The sequence below is a fragment of the Cyprinodon variegatus genome, unplaced genomic scaffold, assembly GCF_000732505.1.
Source record: "Cyprinodon variegatus isolate N-32 unplaced genomic scaffold, C_variegatus-1.0 Scaffold407, whole genome shotgun sequence".
Lineage (NCBI taxonomy): Eukaryota > Metazoa > Chordata > Actinopteri > Cyprinodontiformes > Cyprinodontidae > Cyprinodon > Cyprinodon variegatus.
This window is the reverse complement of record NW_015150860.1, coordinates 228,664-246,173: the sequence shown is the minus strand read 5'-3', so window position 1 is coordinate 246,173 and position 17,510 is coordinate 228,664. Positions and strand designations below refer to the sequence as shown.

Genomic DNA, 17,510 nt, shown 5'->3' with positions numbered 1-17,510 from the left:
TTATCTAGATTTAGATTTTTTGCAGTGTGTGTATGGATTTTATTTTAAGTTTGAGGCAATTTACACAAATTCCAGTTGCAGCTACATTTTTTTTACATTTTGAAGTTTAAATTAAATTAAAATATTACATAGTTTGGTGTTAAAGGGCCTACTGCAGCAGCATGCAAATGTATTTATCTATTAGACTTAAACAAACTTTATGTCATTTTTTATGCACGGAGGCTAACAAAATTGTGTTGCATATAGCTTACAAGAGTTTAATAATATTGCAGTGGGAGTAGATAAACATTACCAATATAAAGTGCAGCAGTGATCAGAATGTACACAATGTAGGAGATGAGAGAAACCAGTTTAAAGTAATGGTGCCAAAGGGCATTCATACAGTATGAAAAAGTTCAGTGCAGTCCAAACAAATATAGTGCAAAATGCAGTAGCACATTGAGTTGTTTCCTACTTAAAAGGATTATCAAAGTTGAGCAGCATAGGTGGTTAAAAAATAATTGCAGTTGCATGCGTGATGCAGGGTCCATTTTAGAGTTCAACTGCTCAAATATTCATTCTTTTGTTCAAATAAAGGAGAAAGCTACTGCAAAAAAAAAAAGATAAAAACAAGAATTGACATATCCTTGTATTGATTCAAGGAAAACCCATTGATTTTAAAATCATTTCCCTTGTCAATATTTGCATTGCAGGCGTAGGTTTTCTCTGGTGCTCTAGCTTCCTCCCACAGCACTACACATTTGCAGGCCCTTAGGTATGAATGCATGTGCCAGTTAGTTTGTCTACCACCTCACTGCTCTTCACATACACAGCGCTTCAGGAGCGGAAAAAGCTGGTGGTAATTAGCACCAATAAAATATGTGACAAGATTGTGATCTTATTGTTTAAATGTGTTCTTAGCTCGACGCAATACTGAGAAAATTATGAAACACTTGTCATTGCTCACATCAATCTAACTGAGCCACAGGGCCTAAGCTGTTGTGTTAATTTAATTGAAAATATTAAATGTGACTGTGAAGCAATTACAGAGATAGAATTACCCATGAATGTGTTTACCTCTCCTGTGCATGTGGTGAAAGCATCACACTCAAGACTTTCAGTTTTAACCTAATTTATACAGAAAGTAAATTAGTTTTTCAGACGTCGGAATGCAAATTAGCATTTTTACAGCCACCAAATGTTGTTTTCTATAAAAACAAGACCTATTATACAAGATTTGAGTCTAAATAAGCTGTGTATGTGTTACCTCTGTTTTATAGACAATAATTTATCCAAATTCTTTCTCTCTTCCCTAAATGGCTAAGTGAAAAAAAAAACAATTGCTGCGATGTGGAGGTGTTTAATTATAGGCTTACTGGTCGTGCTTAGTGTGGTTTAAGCAGTGTCTCTGTCTCTCTTTGAAATAAGGTTGTGAGCTCAGAAGTATGCTGAGTTCACAAGCTTTCTGCAGCTACAAAGAGTTGGCCCTGAGCCTTTCTGACAAGATTAGCATCAACAGGTTTGTTGACCAAACAGAGTCAACTTTTACTGAGTTATGTAAATTGTACATGTCTCTATTTCTAATGATGACTGTCTTCTCTGTGTAACTCAACAATCACCATAACAGTGAGGCAAACATGAACATGAAACTTGCTTTATTTATTAGAGGGACAAACCAAAGCAATCATAACAGCATCTCTGTAAGCTTGTCAGCTGAAGGAAGCAGAGCTCTAATGTTTCCTGGTTGAAGTTGCCAAAATATTGGAGATCAAGTGCAAAAATGACATTATTTCTATGAAAACCTCTCACTGGACCTCAAGCAGGATTATGGGCCTCTTTTTCTCCAGATTGTTGGGTGATTTTCCAAATGAAACACAAAATTACTTATATCTGAACAGAAAACTGTAATCTGGTTATTCATCTGTAGAGCAGGGTAGGTGCTTCAGGTGTTTTTGGTTCAGACGCAGCTAAAAACAAGGAGTCAGATAGTTGCAGCCAACTTCCTGGATCTGTCCTCGTTTGCTAGTTGACAACCACTCCAGTTCACATACCCCTAAAGTCTGGATTAGGCTTTGCTACACAAAATCCTCCAGGCTTTGGAGTGCGCGTAGCTTGTGCATCTTTTGACACACAACTTTTTCTTACCCCCTTCATTTATTTGATTGCATCAAGCACCCTCAGCTTCTACAGATATTTTTTGACTTACCTTCTTTGCAGAAGGTTTTACTGACCATCTGCTGGACAACAGTCCAATGAGCATTCTTCCTCTGTGCAACAACTAAATAAAATGAGACATAATCAGGAAATCTGACCTTTCCGTGCTAAAATCTGTGTGTTGGTGTTTTTGGCTTTAGTTTAGAGCCTACCAGAAAATCCATAGTGTGAAAATGCCTTTTTTTAATTAAGCGTGCCCTTTGATCAGACGAGCAAACTCCACTGGAGCATGTTTTTAAAGCTCAATTTTGGTCCTCCTACTACATTAACGCCACTAGCAGATGGGTGCTAACCAGTGGTGGCTGATGCTCTCTGAAAAACGAAAGGCTTATTGGTATTAATTAAATCCAAACATCACGTATCACATTAAAACATTTTGAAATACATAAAACACATTACTACACTGAATTAAAATAGCTGTTATGAAGCAGTCGGAAATAATCAACTCCAGAAACCACAACAAGAATTCAGCACAAGATGACTGTTCTGACTGCATTATTGCTTTTCCCACTTGATTCATGAGGAAAACCTTTTCGCTGTCTGGTCACTGTCAATCAAAAATTCTTAAGTATTTTTGCCAATCAGCATCGAGCAGCCAGCATCATGACCCACCCCTGCTCCATAGTCCCTCTAGACAGGGGTGGGCAATTACTTTTTCCGTGGGGCCACATGAGAGACAAGAATGTTGTGGAGGGCGGTACCAAAAGACTGAACTCAATCTTGCATAATTTTAATAGTATTTCTTTATAAAAAAAAAGCAGTAAATATCATTGTTTTTGACAAGCTAGTAATTGTATATGTTAAAATCAAGCAATGAAACAGCGAAGTTGCCTCACAAAAAATGCAATTTATTCAGTCAAATTAACCAAAACAAACAAAATGGGAACATTTTAGTCACATTCACTCCAAAACACATTGAGGGAGTTTCAAATACTGTTGGAAAGTGGTTCTTAACAGACTAAAGAAACCACAATATTGTATTTGTACTCCAAACAAGCTACATCATATTTAACTAATTTTGAAAAAAAAAAAAAGGCTTCCAAAAAAGCTTTTGCTTACATGTCTTTATTGTCCAACCAGCTTATTTGATATTTTAAGGTTTTTTTTTGTTTGTTTTTTTGTTCAGTGAGAGAATTCTAGTCTCTCCTGGGCTTTAACCAGAGCATCAAAGTCGGCTTAAATGTCTGAGGTGGAGATGCAAAGCACAGCTGGCAGATGCTCATCAGTGAGAGAGTATCTGTACCCCGATTTTGTAAACTTGATCATTGAAAATGTTTGTTCACAAATGTAAGTATAGCCAAAGAGAACCAACATCTTCTGAGCACATCTCCTAATGTTTTGAATGTTCCCCTCCTTGAGAGAAGAGTAGAAATAAAGCAGAGATCCTGACTTGAAGTGTTCTTCTAGTATTGCATCAGACTGCAGGTCAACTAGTTCCATCTGAACATCACTGGGAACATAATGCACACTGCAGGTAAAGTGAAAAGAAACCATGTGCATTTCATCCTCAATCGTTCTGAGATCCTCAAACTGCCTTGAAAACTCACTAGATAAGTACCTGCGAAGGCAATCAGCTGATAGTGTGACTTCTTTTAGGGTTTGCATGTTAGTGAGAATGTTGCCCTCCAGTTGGCTTGAAAGAAACTGCATCTTTCTCATGAAAGCCTTCACCTTGCTGTGCATTTCATGAACAAAAGGCCCTTGCCTTGCAGTTTGGTGTTCACTTCACTCATCAGTGCAGTCACATCAACAGCAAATGCAAAATCTAACCTCCAGTCTTTATCTGAGAGCTCTGGGATTTCTTTACCTTTCTTCTCACCAAACTCTCCAATCTCTGCTTTCAGATCCCACACTTTTTTTAGCACTTTGCCCAGGCTGAGCCATCTGACAGCTGTGTGGTAGCCGATGTCACAATGTTCAGGCTCATGCTCCTCCAAAAGAGAGACAAACTGTCTTGGATTCAATGTCCGTGCCCTGATAAAGTTTACAATTTTAGTAACATCAATAACAGGGTTAATTTTCAGCACTGATTTGCACAACACGTTAGTGTATAATATAGGGCAAAAATACCAATTTCTGATTTGCGTTGATTTCCATCACTTTATCTTGCATGTTTCAAAAGTCCAACATTTTCCCCATAAGATTTGGACAACCGTCTGTTGTGATACCAGCCAGTCTGTCCCTTTTCAGTCCCAGTGTGTCCATGCACGCATGTACCTCCGTGAACAAATTGCTCCCGGTTGTCGTTCCTTTCATGTGAATAAAAAAAACTACTTGAAAATAAAAAGCATAGCAGCTTTAATCCATTCATGAGGTGAAATTGGAAAACATCTTTATTTTGAAATTTCTAAATTCCTAATCAACCTTAGACAGTATGTGGCACGGGGCGTACAATGCCCAGGTCTGCAAATGGGTGTTTTGACTTTTACCTCACGGGCTGCACATGATCCTCATGTGGGCCCCATGCGGCCCATGGGCTGTATAATGCCCAGGTCTGCACTAAGAGTTTTAGACTCACTGGAAGTGACGTATTTAGCCTTGTTATCTAATCAGGTGTCTACTTTCTCACCGCTTACCTCAGTAGACCGAGACTCAAAGCTCAACATGGAGGCTGACTGGCAGCGTCCTGCTGAGAAGTAGTTGACTTAAGGCCAATTTATGCATCTGACACATAGCCTCTGCAACCATCTAATCTGTCTCTGTGTCTAAAAAAAATTCTTGCTTTTGGTTTGGCGGTTGGAAACCTTCCCTGAACTCAAGTGGAGGTGTGCAGACAAAAAGCAGCTGTGATTGGTCCTTGGTATGCCTTTCCAGTCTGTGTGGTCCTCCTCCTCGATTTTTGATAATGAGTAACAAATACAATGGACAACCTACGCGGCCGCTTTTGTTTTTTTGCCAACTCCATTAACATAACCTGTTCCTCTTCGATGTCTTGCAACTCTAGATCCATCTCCGTGACCGTGATATCTTGCCATTTTTGTTTGGAAAATAAATACTCCTGCTGGCGCCGCCGAAGTTCTCGTGACCATCGGCTGAAGTTCTCGTGAGTTCTAGAATAGGTTCCCCCTTGCACTTTGGTGGGAAACTAGAAATTCCAGACCGACGGTGCAGAAGCATACCAACAGAACTGGTTCGTGAACAGTTCTGATTTGTGCAGAAGTATAATCTGCCCTTTATATATAGATTTTTTTTCTCTCCTTTTGCTCTAGGACAGAAAAAAAAGTTACATTTCACTTTTCTTCCAGGAAAGAAAAAAACTTAAAACTCTTCTTATCTAGACTTTTTTTTCCTTTGCCTTTCAGGGCAGAAATAAAATGTAAACTTACAATTGTTCTTATCCAGGCTTTTTTTGTTTTCCTCACTTGCCTTTCAGTGCCTCTGTAATCACCTGCAACACACTCACTCATTAAGAAAACTGCACATTCAATTTAGTGCCTCTTATTTTGATCTTTTTGGGTCTCACCTGTACATCCCTACCTGCTGGTTCGGCCCACATGAGGGGCCAGCTTTTCTCCAACCCCAACCTTCTTCCAAGAGGCTGCTCTGGTCTTCCCAATCTACACTAGTTCCCCTCTCTGTCTGTTTTTGCAATTAGATCCTTAAAGTTTGCAATATGGCACGCTTCTTAGTTTGCCCCTGTAGACCCCAGCAGGGCCCAGAGATCCAGACAAGATAGCCTTTAGAACCTCAGCAGTACCCTCATCCCTCTACCTCATTAAGTCGTAGATTCTGCAAAATGGAAAATATCTCAAGGTTCTGACCCAATGTCTCTATGGTTATTCTTAATGGGGCAGGGCTACAGGTGACCTCAGCCAGTCAGTGCCATCTCCTCATGTTTCATTGGGAACTCATGATTTGTTTTGCTTCAGAGTTTGCTGCTAATTTAAAATAAATCACATGATTAGGCAAAATTTCTGACTTGCTTAATTAGAGAGACATTAAGAAGTGGAAGGCTGCATAATTAGCGTTATGCTTCCTCTCGTGGGGAGCACATTACGATCAGAAGTGACTGGATAAAGCTTCGGTGTGTTGAATTTGCTTTGCTCTTTATTCTGCAGTGGCTCTGCAAGTTATTTGTGTAAACTAAGGCCTGCTCAAACAGAGGCTCTGTGGTTTATGAGGAAGTCTGCTGTGGCATTTGTTTTGTCAGTGATGAATCAAGAATCATTGGTGTTTAATAAAACATAGTGGTTTTAGGAAGGGCCGGCTGTCGCTTCTAATCAATACGATGCGGGACTGTCTACATGTTTAATTTACCATGTGATTTATCACTTTGAACTTCACTCAAGCTGACTTTATGTGATGAGACCTTATTTGGCTGCTTTTGTCGTGACAGAGCAGGTTGTCCACTGTGACATCACAGAGCTCCCAGGATGGTGTAATTTCAGCTCTCCTCTCAGTCAGACACGGTCCTCTGCGCTGGAAGAGGCACAAGTGGAACAGAGGAGTAGCTTCCTGACGTCCCACCAGGACAGGATGTGCAGCAGAAGCAGCATCAGATGAGGCCTCCTGCTGATAGAAGAGGCAGCCATTGGTCCATCTGTTCCCCCAACTGAATCACTTTTCTGCAAATAGAAAGCTGCTGTCTTACTCATTTAAATAGCACAACAGTCCGCCCTAGTCCTTTGTAGTCTGTGTTTCTGTAATTCCAAGGGTCATCAGTTTACAAAAGCATTTACCCCTGTTTTTTTTTTTGGTTTTTTTAAGAATTTGTGAAACTGTATGTGCTATGATGCAATAACACGTTTTTCTTTTTACCACCCAGGGTATCATCACAGCTTGCCGTCATCCCCTTATTCCTCTGGTCCTGAGGGTCAAAGGTTACCTTCATCTGGAGCATTATCATCAGAGTTTCTCAACCATGGTGTGCCAGTCAAGATTCTGCTGCTGGTTTGCAATGCGGCTGGAAGAGGCCAGCAGACTGTAAGGTAAATATTACCCCTTACCAGAGGTGTCAATAGTATTAACGTTTATTACTCAAGTAGAAGTTTATATCCTACTGTTTAAACACATTTTTATAGAACTGTTTTGTAGATTATCAACTTAAACTTTTCACGCAAGTAAAAAATTTAAAAGTACCATTTCTAAAACTACCTAAAGTATAAAAGTAAAAGTAGTGCAGGAAAAAATGTGAGGGACAGATGCTTTACTACACTGGGGTATTTAAGCAACATTTTTCTGCAATTCTAGTTGACAATTTCCTTATAATGAATTTCTTTATTATTATAAAGAAATGAATTGTCTGGATGAAACAAATTATTTTGATCTTTTAAATTCCAAGAGGCCACCATGAAAATGAGCAAGTCTGTTTTTAAAATGTAAGGATTAGAAAGTAGAGGTATGAAGTTGTCTAACAAATAATTACTCAAGTACAGTATAAATAGCCAAATTTCTAAGTAGGTAAGGTAACAAATATATTTGTACTTGACACCACTGCCCCTTAAAAAGAAATAACTCAGCAATAGCTAAGGAGGCATACCAATGTTGGGGGATCTGTCTTAAATGTAGAGGTGTTTATTTTGCTTTGCAAAGAAGATACCCAGAGTCAAAAAAACGAAGGCCCATTCAAACTGAGGTGGTTTACCTAATTATGACAAGTTTTTAAGTAAGACAGGGAATTCCATTAATGATCAAGAAGCTATAAAGCGACTACATTTAAAACCTACTCCTACAGTGGATAAGTTTGAAGCTTACAGGAAAGTTAACTTCCTTCTGCTCTCAATCTAAAACACAGCAGGCTGGAAGCTTAATGATGTAAAGCATGACATGAGTCCATTCTGGGCCTCAGAACAGTCAGGTCCAAAACACTGGGATGTTTGCGTTTTTTCGTGTAGCACAGGTTGAACTTAAAACACTTCAGCAAAGAAATCCAAAAGACACACAGCAGCACATACTGGTGAGAAGATTAAATGCAAATCGTTATCCCATATGTTGCCAAAGTCTCTGAAAAACTCAAGAGGATTTCCTCCAAACACAAAATCCCAGTATATTTCAAACCAAAACAAGACCCTTAGGGCCGGATCTATCAAAGGTTTGCGTGTATAAAAACGTGAGCTATTTCACTGCGCACGCTAAAAAATGTACAAACTGATCTATCAACAGCTGCTAAAAGGATTTGGTCTTTAAAACGTGCTAAATAGCGCCTCTTATCCATTTAGTACTTTTTCTGCAATGAATATGCAATATGGGGCGTTTACACGCAAAAGTGCGTCTTGTGGGAGGAGAACATGTAAATATATTAATTTAGCACTTGCAAAGTGATTTATTAAACCTGAAAGCAATTTTGCTAACGGTATCTGACTATATTTAACACGTTTCAAAAGAAGGTGCAAATGGTCTGTATGCGTAATTGTGCACACATGGCAGCGGTTATTGTCGCAAGAAGGAGATATCGAAATGAAGCAAGGAGACGCAGAGAACGCATTTTTTCACTCCGTGTGAATATTTTTGGAATGAACGAGGAAATTGCCATTTTGGAGCTGTTGGGGGAACTCCGAATGGATTTGGAGCCAGCTACAAGGAGGACCCACGCAATACCAGATATCACAAAACTCCTTGCAACATTGCACTTTTTTGCATCTGGGATCTCCCAATCTCGTTCTTCAGAAGTGCTGTCCGACGTTCTAAATTCCCTGACGCCCTACCGGAGAACCCCGACCCCCCCCTGCGCCTGTGGAGCAACATGCCAATGCTGTGGGGATGCGTACGCGCAGTCATCTCATCCACAGTACCATTGTGAGCCATTTGGTATGTGCATTTTTCTACAGGCCAATACAAAACACCTGTTTTTTGTTTTTTTTTACTGCAGTGAAGTAGAAATTCAGCCACATACCACCCTTCTGGAATAAAGGTTGCCAAAGTCTATATATATATATATATATATATATATATATATATATATATATATATATATATATATATTTATTTTTATTTATTTTTTTTGGAGGGGGTGGGGGTGTCACTGTAAGATAAAAATTTCTTAATGCAGTAGTTTGCACAAACTACAAACTACTTTGCCGCAACCCACAAAACGCGCAAAACCATCATTTAAATAGGGCGTCTCCAACAGTTTTGCGCCTGCCACCAGTTACGCAATCACTCTTGTTAAATCACCCGCAAACCATGGTTCAGCCCCTCGCGCAAAATTCCAGTTTGCGAGCGCAAATTACTGCACGCAAAATTGGATCTTGATAAATCCGGCCCTTAGACAGAGGCTAGTGTATCCTAAAGACAAAAGCCCCCTGACCAAATATGAGCGGAGTGGTGCACTGTATGCAGTTCAATACAGTGAGGAATGCAAGACACGGCTGTACATCTACACCTTAAGGACTCTTTTGAGGACCAGAGTGTTCACATTTTGGACAAAGAGGACAGGTGGTTTGAAAGGGGTGTGAAAGAAGCCAATTATGTTAAGAGAGAAAAATCAACCCTTAACAGAGGGGGTGGACTCAGGTTTCAGCTCTCAAAAACCTACAATGCAGCGATAAAGTTGATTCCTTCCCACTATCATTATCCTCATGGCCATGCAGGGGACCAAGACATGTCGCCTGTTCAGCCAAACCAACATTGGCCCCTTATGACCCCCCCATTCCAGTATCATGTGTTGCAGGCTAACAAAGACCTCAATGACTCCCCATCACTAAGGGGTGGAAATGTTCTTCCGGTTCAATTTGCATGTTTTCTAAGCCAAAACAAGGCTTTGTTAGTCCACTCTCTAAAGCTTGGAACTCAACGCTAATTCAGACATTTTGAATTGAAAAATCTTCCTTGATTGGAGTGCGAAACATCTTTAGACTTGGAAAACAAAGTCCAGTGGTTTGTTTTTTTTTACTTTTTTTTTTTACTTCTGTTTTGGTTATTTTAGGGAAATCTAACAGCCCATTTTCGCATAGAGTGCTTCTATTCCGAATAAAGTCTAAAACAGACATCAAAATCAGATTATTTGATTTTAGGCCAATAAAAATGCTTTATTCTGTTATTATTTTTCTTTTCAATTAAAAACACATCTCATTCCTATCAGGGAAATGATGGAAATATAACTAATAAGGATTATAGAGCTAAAACAGCTGTGGTCCATTAATGTGATCAATAAATGTTAGCAAGTGAGTTTTGCACTAGTAAGATCAATACGTCAATCAATCTCTTAATTAACATTTAACTTTAATACTAACTTAACTAATAACTGTTTTACTAGTAAATTTTAATATTTGCAACAAGAAAACTATATTAAAAAGAAAATAGTTATTTTTTTAAGCGTAAAGCTTTAAAAAAAAAAATAGCTAAAAGAACATACCCCTCTTACTACGGATTCCTCTGATCCACTAAAAACATTTAAAGTTGTCCATTACTGAATGAGCTCAAACTAATGTAGATCTCAGTGAGATTAGTTCCAAATAAAACAACCCAGGGCTCCAACATCTGGCACCAAGAGCAGATCCATCACAGCTTTTCTCACTGTGATGGTCCAAAGAGATCAATAAAGGTGAGCGGGCCAACACCACAGTGGAAAAGTTTGATCCCATCCATGAGGGCTCTTATCTCTTTCTCCTTCAGATGCCTTTTTGTCATTGCTCAATCCACCCACACACACACACCCCTCATCAGATGACAGCTGGAGAGCCCAGCCGAGCCAAGAGCATGACATTGGAGTCACATACCCTATTCTCATTCTTTGTTGAAATAATAACACAGGTATATAACCAACAACCAGTGGGAAACTCTCCACTTTGTTTATATGTCTGATCTGCAAAACCATGTTTAATGTAAAAAAAAAAAAACACAAAGCGCTCACTGTTCTTATCTTTAGTCAGTTCGGATCGAATCTGTGATGTTTCCCTTCAGTCACAGTCTTCGGCCTGTTCTCTGCGTGGAGGCAGGTGAAAACACAAACATGAATTCCTGAATTCTCAGACTGTGAAGAGGGGCTTCATTGTTTGATCTGCTGCATTTATTTGAAGAGAAATCGTCTTCACAAAGCATGAACTGTCTCTGGTGTCAGAGCTTCAGCAGCCACCACACACACACGCTTGTTTAGGACACGGGCTGCGATTGTCACATTCCTCACGTTAAGCCGCTCCGGAGCCAGAGAGGAGATCAGCCACGTCTCATCAGGGCTAATCAGACAACGACTGCTGCTGTTAGAGCACCCGAGGCTTCATTAACACTCCAGCAGAGCTGATGGATAGCGTACAACAGGACGATTCTACTTAAAATCCTTCATTGATCATTTTAGATACTTATAGCATCATTTCAGGGATATATTAAACACTATTTATTTAAAAATGAACAAAAAAAAACTATATTATCAGTTTATGTGCAAGAAATCAACAGACAATTTTCAGAAATGTATTTATAGACATATAATAATGCTGTATTTACACCTGCTTATGTTGTGGAGATCTCAGAAACAAAGTGACTAAAAACAAAGAGGTGTTGTTTGTATGATAAAACATTGTTGTTATAGCTAAAAATAATAAGATGAAGTTGGCTCTTTATGCATCTCTCTCCCTTTCTGCACAGTTACAGCTTGAATGCTCACATGGTTTCATCATAATAAATCTCTGGATCTAAGGGGAGGCCTGCCCTCAATTAGACGTCTATTACAATAGGCATGTCATCTCAGAGAGATGGTTTCGTCTCACCTCAGCTGCCATTTTTATTCCTCATCGTCCTTCTCTGTCCTTTCATAGAAATAGGAATGTTGAGACAGTGCTGCTTATGATATAAAGGGTATTTAAAGCCACATTATGACCATTCACCAAATATGGTTAAGTTGTGAGAATACACTGTGTATTTTTCTCTTTTTTCACACCACGTTTTGCCATCAACATAACTTCAATAAAACATCAATAAAACTGTTTCTTCAAGGTTTGGACCTCCATTCTTGATGAGGGAGGATCGGTCTATTTCCTGGGACCAACTCCAACAAAGCATCCTCAGCAAACTCTATTACCTGATGATCAACGGCGCTCACGCTCAGGTAATCAGCTAGTATATATATGACTATGAATACCAAAACGCTTTGCTTTGCTTTTATTACATTGTTCTTCTTCTAAAAATGGCCAGTAGGCATCTATTTATGGGTTAAAATGTAATAAAACCGCTTTCACTCAAAGCAAAGTAGGCAAAAAATGAGGTAAGTAATCAGCATCTAAAGGACTGTCACCAGTATTTCCTTTATTGGCCTCTCAACGCAGTAATAAAACAATGTGTGGCGGTAATGTAATTAGGAAATTGAAAAAAGGTAAAAGTAAAATAATCATCCATCCCTGAGACTCATAAAACTATATTGAGTGTCCATGTGTGAGTGTGGGTGTATAATGAGCACCGGCTGGAGCTGGGAGGCAGCTCGCATCTTCCATACCGGCAGGCGCACCTGTTCCTGAGCAGGTTGGCTCGAGAGACAGGAAAGCACGCCTGCACAGGAACACTGGGTTTGACTGGGGGGAAAAGAAGCACAAGCTGGAGACGCAGAACTGCTGGTGGACGTCTCACAGCTCTCAGCGGCACATCAAAACAGACTCGACTGAACTGTCCTAATGCACAGTAGACATGCAAACAGAGGACTTAAGAATATATTACATTTCTGACTATTCTAATAAATATCCACATTAATTTATTTGTTAGACTTAAAATTCTCTGAAATTCTTTTCATATGGCAAACACAAACATGTATTGATTTAATGTTATATTTCAACAATACATTTTATTATTAGGCTTTAAAGTAAAGGGGGCTGATTACAAATGCATGTCACACTTTCTATTTTTTGATTAGCAAAACATTTTTTTCCACCTCACAAATGTGAACTAAAGTTTGATTATTTTATTTCATCATATTAGTGAAATTCGGTCAGCATGTGTTTAGTTGTGAAAAAGTTTCAGGTGTGTGAACTCTTGTTTTTCTGTGATATTTAATGAAAAACAAAAGAATGGAGCCTAGGCAGAAATTCAACTGAATAAACTGATTACTTACCCTCATCTGTCTCCGACACAAGCTAATCAGCTTTGAACCGCACCTCCATGAAGCCCAATCAGCATCCAGATATTAAAAGGTCTCAAAATCCACAACTACACAGGAAAAAATCAAAATCTAGATAAGTCATTTTTTCTTAAAGCTACAGTGTGTAATTTTCAGCGACATCTAACGTTCAGACTGCAGACCGCACCAACATGAACATCTCCCCCCCACCGCTTCTCCCCCCCAACAGTACGGCGAGCGTTACGGGACAAAATGTCTTCCACGACGTCCGCATCACCTACCTTCTCAAGTGATGAGGTTTGTTTACATAGATAATTTTAATACTGCCATCTATTGTTCAGTACCGTCTCAGTTCATCTCTCTCAACTTGCCGTAGTTACTTTCGAGCGTAATGGGCGATCTCGCAATCGCTAGTTTGTTGGCTCTGCGCTGCCGTAGCGCAAAGATGTCTGCCTCCATGGCTGCGAGACCCGCTCCTATGTAATTATAAATAACGAATTCTAAGGCAACGCAAATATTAAGGTTAAGAGGCTGAGCTCGTAGATGATGATAAATAACATAGTTATGTATAATATATTACATTTCTGACTGTATATCCCTGTAATTATTACACACTGTAGCTTTAAAATAAGTGCATTTTTTCTTGGATTGAGGAGGTAAAGAGACATTTTGCCAATGGAACAAGACAATTTACACTTAAAATAAGACAATTGCATTGTCTTATTTCAAGTGTATATTATCTAATTCTTATTTTAAGAGTAAAATACTCATTCCATTGGCAAACTATCTTATTTACCTACTCAAATTAAGGGTAAATACACTTTATTTAATAAATTTTTACTTATTTCTAGATCGTTTTTTGCAGTGTAAGTCTGCTATCCAAAGCACAGGCATGTCTGACTTCCATTCAGATGACACCAATTCACCCATCTCCATCCCCTTCACCATCATCATAGCTAAAGCCATCAGAGTGTCATTCCTCCAGGACTCTTACTGCGTTCCCTGTCTCATTTCATCCAGTCCAGCAGAAGCCTGCCATGTTGAGCCTGGTTCTGCCAGAGGTTTCTTCCTGATAAGAGGTTTTTCCTCTCCACTTTTGCTTCATGCTTGCATGAAGCAAAAGTGGCTGCTAACCAACAATGGGCAGAAGTTGACCCCTTAAGACACACCCCTCCTTATTTGCATAATGAGGCAGAAATGCATACAAAAATGTAAATATGTCAAGCAGAAATAAATAGCTTTGAAGAAATAAACAGGGTAAAAAAAAATACAAAGGAAGAATAAAACAGACAAAAATATAATATTGCTCATAAATAAATGCTTAAAAAAAATAAGTAATAAATAAGTTGAAGAATATAACTGACAATAAATAAGTACGGTAATTATTACAAAGGCAAATAAACCAAAAGCTAATTAAAAGAGATATATATATTTATGTCTCACTGTATAATTTAATTTCTACCTACATTTATTTGTTTATTGTATTTTTTGGGGGCCAATTAATTGTATGCTTATTTATTTTTAGAGCATTTATTTATTTTATGTATTTATTTTTAATTATTGCAGGATTGGTCCTCCATAAAGAACATCCTCCACAATACCTTTAATAAAGCATAGCGTCTCTCTCTGTCCTGTTCCTGGACATATCCAGGTTATCACCTGGCTCCTCTCTCAGTTCTCATCTTTAACACTGAGTCTGACAGCAGCCATAAATGGAGCAGCCTGTTGCTGCTGTGTATCTGCAAACTATAAACTGTTAAAGATCAACAAAGAAATAATACTCCCTTGTATTGTAAAATGAATTAATCAGAATTGAACTAACTCAACCTCGTCTGAGGAAAAGAAGCAGAAGTGGTAGTGCTCAACATCTAAGCAAACAAAGATACTTTCAACCCAAAGTGCAGTTAGATATGTATTGTTCTCTGCAACTATTAAACCATCATGGTTTCCAAACAAAGGAATTGGATTGTTTTACTTCTCCAGAAAAAAGTGAAGCTGGGTTTGAATCACTGTGTTAGTGGTTTCACAATAGGAAGCAGTGGCTCCCTAATGGAAACCCATTCCATAATTTTCAAGGACCTTCTGTCTCTGATTCTGCACATTGTGGATGACCACCAAACTAATACTGTTATCTTACATGGCCTTCCACTTCATGGTGGATTTGCAAACATTCCTTATTACTGCTGAAATTGTAATAAGGTATTTTCGGACTATTCATCAAATAGCGTCCTATAACCTGCTAGAATTCCCCGAGCTCCTAAAACCAGCCCATTCTTTCCTACATGTTTCTGAAGGGAGACTGCTTGATTAGGTTCTGGATTTTATTCACCTACGGCCTTGCAGGGGAGGGATGGGAACAGATACACTTATTTTGATGATATAATTTGTCTTGCTTACATATTTATTGATGTGGTCAAACAGCAAGAGACTGTAATTTTCCTCCGCTGTGATAGACAGAAGTGCATTTTAATTAACTTAAATTGAGCACACTGTCAATCTCTTCAGCATCATTAGGAAACAGAGGGCTGTTTTGTTTTCCCCGCTGCTGTCAGGAGTGTAAAACCAATGAGAAAATGAGTTAAATGCTAACAGAAAAGTGTAGTTGGCTTAGAGGCAGTCATGTTGTTCTTATAGTTAAATCATTGATTTACCTTCCTAGAGATGCATGGTCCTTTGGATTCCATTTTGTTCTTTATACTGAAGACAGTCATGTGTTTTACTGTGAATACCTGCAGCCACAGAATTATACTTATGCATCCCTCTCTGCATGGATCAGGATGATACTTTGATGCAGAGTGCACACCATGTAGAGGATAATATGTGCAAGAACACTGCTGGCTCAATCTCGACGTGCTTTTCAACACATGCAGAAGAAAAGGAAACACAGATGTATTCACATACCCGTTCAAGTCTTCAGTCTCACTTGTGTCCCATGCTGCCAGCCGTTTAATTAAAACCAAGCTCATATTGTATAATCAGTTTGCTGGCGCCTACCTTTGTAAACAGGAGAGAAATGCTCAGAGCCCTTTTTTTTTTCCTTATACCCTTTCATCTCCACTGGATCAGTGGTTTGCTTGCATCACCAAATTATGCTTACACCAAATTATACTTACAAGTGGATTTCAGAGCTCTTGACTAAGTTTAGTTTTAGCAAAGGTGCAGTTCCAAAGAAGAATTGTGACTTTTGACTGAAAATGTTGTATTTAGAAACAACTGAAAGCTTAGAGACAGATGACTAGAGTTGCTGCTAAAAATAGAAATACTTTTGTCTTTTTATTGAGATAAGGATAAATATATCATATTTAATGTCTTTTTTATATCTACTCTCCATCTGTTATACTATCTCCAAAATAGTTTTTATATAAATCTTGGGCAGCTAGGGATCTGTACCGACGTCCACATGAACTGAACTTCTTTTCTACATGTTGATTTTGCACACAAAAAAAAACTGTTATACCCCACGCCATAAAAGCAAATAAAGTAGAGTACTGGCACACAGTGAACAGAAATAAAGTTGGTCAGTAAACCTCTCCTCTAAGTAGACAGTGTCTAAATGCCCTCTAAGAGACTGTAGAGCTCAATGTTGTATCTTTGAACACAGGTGTTCAGCTAATCTAAAAGTAATATAATTAGGCACATGAGTTTGTTGAGGTCTCAGTAGTTTATGCACATATTCAGAGAAAGAAAGGCCTAATTTAGTATGGAGTGAGTTCCGAAAAAAAAAAGACGACTGTACAACAAACCAAAGTAAAAGGAGACTTTCTTTTAGCTTCCACAAGCTTGTACCATTCTGGGATCTGTTTCACAAAGCAGGTATACTGAAAACTTAAAGTTTTCCTAACCTGAAAACAGGGAAAATCTGACTTTTCCATCGTAGACGTGCTTTGGATGTTATCATCCCAATAACTGGTTGTTATTAGCGGCTATCAGGCCCATAGAATGGCTTTAGATTGTGCCAGTAGGCTTATTAGGTTGTTATCATCGGGTGAATCCTAATCCTAACCCTAAAGTAATTCCTTTTCCCCCGCAGAATAATTGAATATATTTATGTGTAATCCGAAATTAATTGTAAAATTTTTTCATGTCCTGTAAATATAACTAAATAAAAATAGAAATCATCATACTAAACAAACCAAAAACAAGTAATTTCATGCCTGAATTGTAGAATCCTCCTCCTAAAAATATTTAGTTCCCTGTGCCGATTATTCTTTGATAAGATCCTCGTCAAATGGATATATCGTATAAGGTTTGTTTTTAAAACTTAATGTGTGTAACGGACCTAGCGAATATATATCTATCTATCTATATATTTATATATATTTATATATATATATATATA

The 17,510-nt window shown here is 38.5% G+C and overlaps 1 protein-coding gene across 2 annotated transcripts in view; it reads left to right on the top strand.

The window, feature by feature from the left end:
• usp43 (ubiquitin specific peptidase 43) overlaps window positions 1-17,510 on the top strand; it is a 144,217-nt gene that overhangs the window by 90,693 nt on the left and 36,014 nt on the right. For both annotated transcript variants that reach the window (XM_015387900.1, XM_015387899.1), the window contains exons 7-8: window positions 6,959-7,121; window positions 12,061-12,172. In XM_015387900.1, the coding sequence (XP_015243386.1) occupies window positions 6,959-7,121; window positions 12,061-12,172 (275 nt within the window). The remainder of the gene's footprint in view (window positions 1-6,958; window positions 7,122-12,060; window positions 12,173-17,510) is intronic.